The sequence below is a fragment of the Pipra filicauda genome, unplaced genomic scaffold (genome assembly GCF_003945595.2).
Source record: "Pipra filicauda isolate LSUMZ 115617 unplaced genomic scaffold, ASM394559v2 scaffold630_size309391_pilon, whole genome shotgun sequence".
Lineage (NCBI taxonomy): Eukaryota > Metazoa > Chordata > Aves > Passeriformes > Pipridae > Pipra > Pipra filicauda.
In genome coordinates, this window is record NW_024104788.1 from 273,687 (window position 1) to 278,792 (window position 5,106).

At 53.5% G+C, this 5,106-nt stretch overlaps 1 protein-coding gene across 2 annotated transcripts; it reads left to right on the forward strand.

Moving 5' to 3' along the window:
- Nucleotides 1–1,349: 1,349 nt before the first annotated feature.
- LOC113986219 (TLC domain-containing protein 5-like) lies at nt 1,350–4,840 on the forward strand. Of its 2 annotated transcripts, none has more exons than XM_027717758.2 (3): nt 1,350–1,470; nt 3,342–3,541; nt 3,902–4,840. In XM_027717758.2, the coding sequence occupies exons 2-3, from the start codon at nt 3,343–3,345 to the stop codon at nt 4,438–4,440; spliced, it is 738 nt and encodes a 245-aa protein (XP_027573559.1). In that variant the 5' UTR covers nt 1,350–1,470; nt 3,342; the 3' UTR covers nt 4,441–4,840. The 2 variants fall into 2 exon arrangements, with proteins under 2 accessions (XP_027573559.1, XP_039244261.1); XM_039388327.1 differs by lacking the exon at nt 1,350–1,470 and adding an exon at nt 2,609–2,797.
- Nucleotides 4,841–5,106: the final 266 nt, after the last annotated feature.

The following is a 5,106-nucleotide window of genomic DNA, read 5'->3' on the forward strand; positions in this document are numbered from 1 at the left end:
ATTTTTCTTCCTGGCTGCTCAGTCAACATCCACAGAATCACAGAATGGTTTGGGTTAGAAGAGACCTTAAAGATCATCTTGTTCCACCCCCTGCCATGGGCAGGGACACCTTCCACCAGCCCAGGTTGGTCCAAACCCCGTCCAACCTGGCCTTGGACACTTCCAGGGATGGAGCAGCCACAGCTTCTCTGGGCAACCTGTGCCAGGGAAGAATTTTTTTCCTGATATCTAAACCTGCTCCCTTTCAGTTTGGAAACATCAGCCAGGAGCCAGTGTGTTGGTTGGAGGAGGTGTCCTGCATTTTGCTGCTCTGTGGATGTGGAAGGCAGGCCAGAGAATGGTGAGCACTGAATGGGAACAGTGAGAAGAAATTGCTGGGCTTTGTAACTGCTGCCTAAGCAGGGGATGGAGGGGATGTTGGGGCCGGGCTCTGTGCTCTCCCAGCCTGCTGAAGCTGCACTGCTGGTGATAAACCCTGCAGGGCATGGAACCTTGAACCTGGTGCGACACAGCTTTGGGAGTTCAGGAGAAGAGCCTGTTCCCAGCAGGTGCTGCCTGGGTGTGAGTAAAGCAAACCCCCGGTGTGCTTTGTGTGAAGATAACCCCCGGGGTTATCTCTGCCACACACCAGGTGATTGGAGTGGGTGGGAGGGTAGGTGGGACCGATTCCCTGTGCCCACAGGCTTTGTGTGCACCCTGTGGGAACACGACCTTGTTCTGGGAGCAGGGATACGAGGATGGTGAAGGCTCTAGGGTCCTATTCCCATCCTGCTGTCTCTCCTCCAGCCCTGTCATCCCTCCTCCAACCCTGCCATCCATATTCCCGTCCGGCCATCCCAATTCCAGCCTTGCCATTCTTATTCCATCCCTGTCATCCCTTCTCCAGCCCTGCTATCCCCATTCCATCACTGCCATCCCGATTCCCGTCCTGCCATCCCCATTCCATCCCTCCTCCAGCTTTGCCATCCCTATTCCAGCCCTGCCATCCGTATTCTCGTCCAGCGGTCCCCATTCCAGCCCTGCCGTCCCTCCTGCAGCCCTGTTATCCCCATTCCATCGCTGCCATCCCGATTCCTGTCCTGCCATCCCCATTCCATCCCTTCCATCCCTGCCATCCCTCCTCCAGCCTTGCCATCCCTATTCCAGCCCTGCCGTCCGTATTCTCGTCCAGCGGTCCCCAATCCAGCCCTGCCATCCCTTCTCCAGCCCTGCCGTCCCCATTCCATCGCTGCCATCCCGATTCCCGCCCTGCCATTCCCGCTCCATCCCTTCCATCCCTGCGGTCCCTCCTCCCCGCCGCCAGGTGCCCCTCGGCCGCCGCTTCCTCTGCCGGCGCGGCGGGGGCGGCCGCGGCTCCGCGGCCCTGCCGGTGGGTGTGCGGGGAAGGGAAGGCTCCGGACCCTGTTCCCGGACCTTTCGGGAGCCGGGAGGAGCCGAGCCAGGCCGGGAGGAGCCGGGCAAGGGAATAAGGTGGGGCGGGAGCCCGCGGGGATGCGCGCGGGGATGGGGGGGCGGCTGCATCCCGCGGGAAAGGGCAGGATGCGGGATTGGGGCCGGCGCTGGGCTCTGCCCCTGGGATGCGGTTCGATCTCTCTGTGTTGCGGTCTCTGGCCTCCTCCATTTTATTACTTGTACTACAAAAAAAAAAAAAAAAAAAAAAGGCAATGAGGAAATAACGGTGCTTTGCGGGAGGTGCCCATCTGGTTTTCCCGTCTGATTTTTAAGCTCTTCCGGGCTGTTCTGCACCGGGTTTTTAGGCGGGTGTTTATTGTAGAGCCTGCTTTCATTCGGGGCCACGTTGCTACTGGTGATACAAATAATATAATATATATGACATAGAATAATATACATAATAATACATATAATTATATACGTAATATATATAATAATATAATACAGATATCTAAAGATATATATATTTTAGATCTATTATTGTATTTAGATATTGTGTTGTATTTAGATAATATATTATTTTTGTATGTGATATATTTCTATATATCTATATTTATTTTATATATTTTTATATATAATTATTTATTATTATTATTTTATAATTATTGGTGGGTTTTAAATGATATTGGCCTGTCTGGCATCCAGGCACAGACATAATGCACAGGTGCAATATGTATTATATGTGCTAAGGACAAATAACAGAATGGTTTGGGTTGGAAGGAATCTTAAAAATCATCTCATTCCTGCCATGGGCAGGGACACCTTCCACTAGCCCAGGTTGCTCCAAGCCCTGTCCAGCCTGGCCTTGGACACTTCCAGGGATGGGGCAGCCACAGCTTCTCTGGGCAACCTGTGCCAGGGCCTCCCCACCCTCCCAGGGAAGAATTTCTCCCGAATATCCAATCTAATCCTGCTCTCTGTCAGTTTAAAGCCATTAACTGTTGAGCTTTGATGTGCAGTTGGACGACAGCCTCTTCTTTCCTTCCAGGCCATGGAGAAGTATCTTTTTCGTGAGTAGGTGTGGAGAACACCTCAAAATGTTTAAAAGCTTGTTCCTCTTCCTTTTACCAGCCTTCTCCAGCTGGTCAGTCCCTTTTGTCACGTCAGAATTCTTCCTTCCCTATGTGCCCTGACTCTGGGCCTCACGTCCCAGGGATGTGCATGGAAACTCCTGGTCAGAGCAGTTAATCACATCCTTATTTCATCTCCCATGTTCCCAAGGCCCATTAAAACATAATGGTTTTGTTTACCCAGCCTCCAGTCATTCCTGGGAATACCTCAACAGGCCAAACAGGAAGGCTGGGCTGTGCAGCTCTGACTCCTCATCACGTGAAGTCTCTTTGGTGTGAGTTTGGGTGTGAGGCCAGAGTTGGGCAGCAGGTACCACTGGTGCTTCTGCTGTTGCACAACTGGAAACTCCTGTATCCCAAAGCGTGACTCAACTGCTTCTGATGCACTTCCCTGAGTGCTCAGGAGTGATGAGACATATCTTGTATTTCACAGAAAGGTGTTATAAATATGAATGAGGTGTAGATATTTGATTATTAAATAATTGGGGGGCTTTTAGCACCAAGAGCAGCACCCACGGTTGTCTGTGCACTGTAATTTTGTTCTGGCAGTGTGTTTTTTGCTCGTTTGAGAGATTCTGTCTTGCACAGTGAGTGAGGGAAGACATGTAAAAGAAATACCACTGGAAAAATAATCTTTATGGGCATAGATTCTTATTCTTCTGCATCAAAAAGATTTGGGGGTCTTGGTGCCATTAAAGACCAAATGAAGTCTGCAGTGAGGAGAGTAAAGTGGTTTTCACCTTGTCCTGATACTTACAGACCTTGTGGTCCCCCTTCTGTGTGTTTCTGATCCGTTCTGTGTCCCTGTCCCCCTGACAGGATGCTGTTCCCCCTGCCCCTGAGGGTGGCCTGCAGTCTGCTGGGCTGGTTCTCCCTCTACAAGTGGTTCTGCCACCGCTACAGGCACAGGAATTCCGAGTGGAGCTGCAGGCTGGTCACCCTGACCCATGGCATCCTTGCCACCTGTCTCTCTGCTTACATTGGCTTTATCGATGGGCCCTGGCCTTTGAGTCACCCAGGTGAGTGATGCCAGCTGTGGTCCCAGCTCCCTGCGTGGGTGGTGGCACTGAGGGGCTCTCCCACCACCTCGGCCCGCTCGAGGAGTGGTGACTGCAGTGGTCTCTGAGCTGCTTTGTGATGGGAAGCTCTAGAGAAATGGGGAGCCTGGCACTGCATTTCCTCGTGTGCTGGCCCTCCCCAGCTGCAGTTTGGTCACGCCGTGTGGCCATGACGTGTGTGCAGCTGCCGGACTGACAACCGTGGCATTGTGACTTGGGGGGGACTTCTCTGGCCGGGCTGTGACCAGCACAAGCCGACACCCCTTCCTTGTCTCAGCTCCTGCTCGCTGCCTTAAAGTTCTTTATGTCTCCACGTTTCAGGATCACCCAACACGACCCTCCAGGTGCACGGGCTGTGCCTTAGCTTGGGCTACTTCCTCTTCGACCTGTGCTGGTGCGTGTACTTCCAGACGGAGGGTGCCCTGATGCTGGCCCACCACCTAGTGAGCATCGTGGGCATCGCAGCCTCGCTGGCCCTGGGCGAGTCGGCGGCGGACGTCAACGCCGTGATCTTCGGCAGCGAGATCACCAACCCCCTGCTGCAGGCCCGCTGGTTCCTCAAGGAGACGGGCTCCTACCACACCCTCACGGGCGACGTGGTGGATTTCCTCTTCGTGGTCCTGTTCACCGGCGTGCGGATCGGGATGGGGGCCTGGCTGATGTTCTGCGAGCTGGCCTCCCCCCGGCCCCGCTGGTACATCAAGCTGGGGGGGGTCATCATGTACGCCGTGTCCTGGGTGTTCATGCTCAGCATCTGCCGCTTCGCCAGGAGGAAGAGCATGAGGAAGTACCAGGCGTGGAGGAGCCGCCGGAGCGGCGCCTGGTGCCCGAAAACCAACGGGCACCTGAAAACCCACTGAGGGGGGTGCTGAGGAGAGAATTCCTCGAGTTCACGCTGCCTGGCAGGGAGGGGGGGATCGTGCCTGGAATCGGGAGAGGAGCCAGCTCACGTTAGCGGTTCTGGAGCCAAGTTTATCCCTGGCTCGGCTCCACTGCCGTCCGTGGAGCTGTGCCATGGATTCATGGGGGCTGCAGTGTTTGGCCTGGCAGGGGCTGGGTGAGCACACGCTGGATGGCACGAGGGAAAGAAGGGCTAATTTTATATACTGACCATTGACTAGTCCAGCAGTGCAGGTGTAAATAGTGGTGTGAGTAGAAAACCTTCAGCACCGGTAGAACCTTGGAGAAGAGAGGAGGAGATAACACTGGGTCTTCATGTTCAGTGTCCTGTACAGTGTAGGCAGCTAAGAGTGTTCCTACTGGTAGTGTTGCCCGTAACCAGAAGAAACACAAACCAACAGAGTGCCGGTTTATGCGGTGCTTTATTCGGGGCCCCGGGAACCTGAGGACTAGCGTCCAAAGTCAGGATTCCGAAGACCCTCATTTTCAGTTCAGCTTTTATACACAAACAAGTTTACGTGCAGTTTCCACGGCAAAACAGTTACAGTTTCCACAGCAAACCAGGTGCAGTTGCAAACAAGCTCATACTTCATACTGATAACAATTAATAATCATCTACTCCAATC

What these genes read in the sequence shown, in the direction of transcription:
- LOC113986219 (XM_027717758.2), top strand. Translation starts at nt 3,343, where the DNA reads ATGCTGTTCCCCCTGCCCCTGAGGGTGGCCTGCAGTCTGCTGGGCTGG. An exon ending in CTGGCCTTTGAGTCACCCAG is followed by an intron (nt 3,542 to 3,901) that starts GTGAGTGATGCC and finishes TCCACGTTTCAG; the next exon opens with GATCACCCAACACGACCCTC.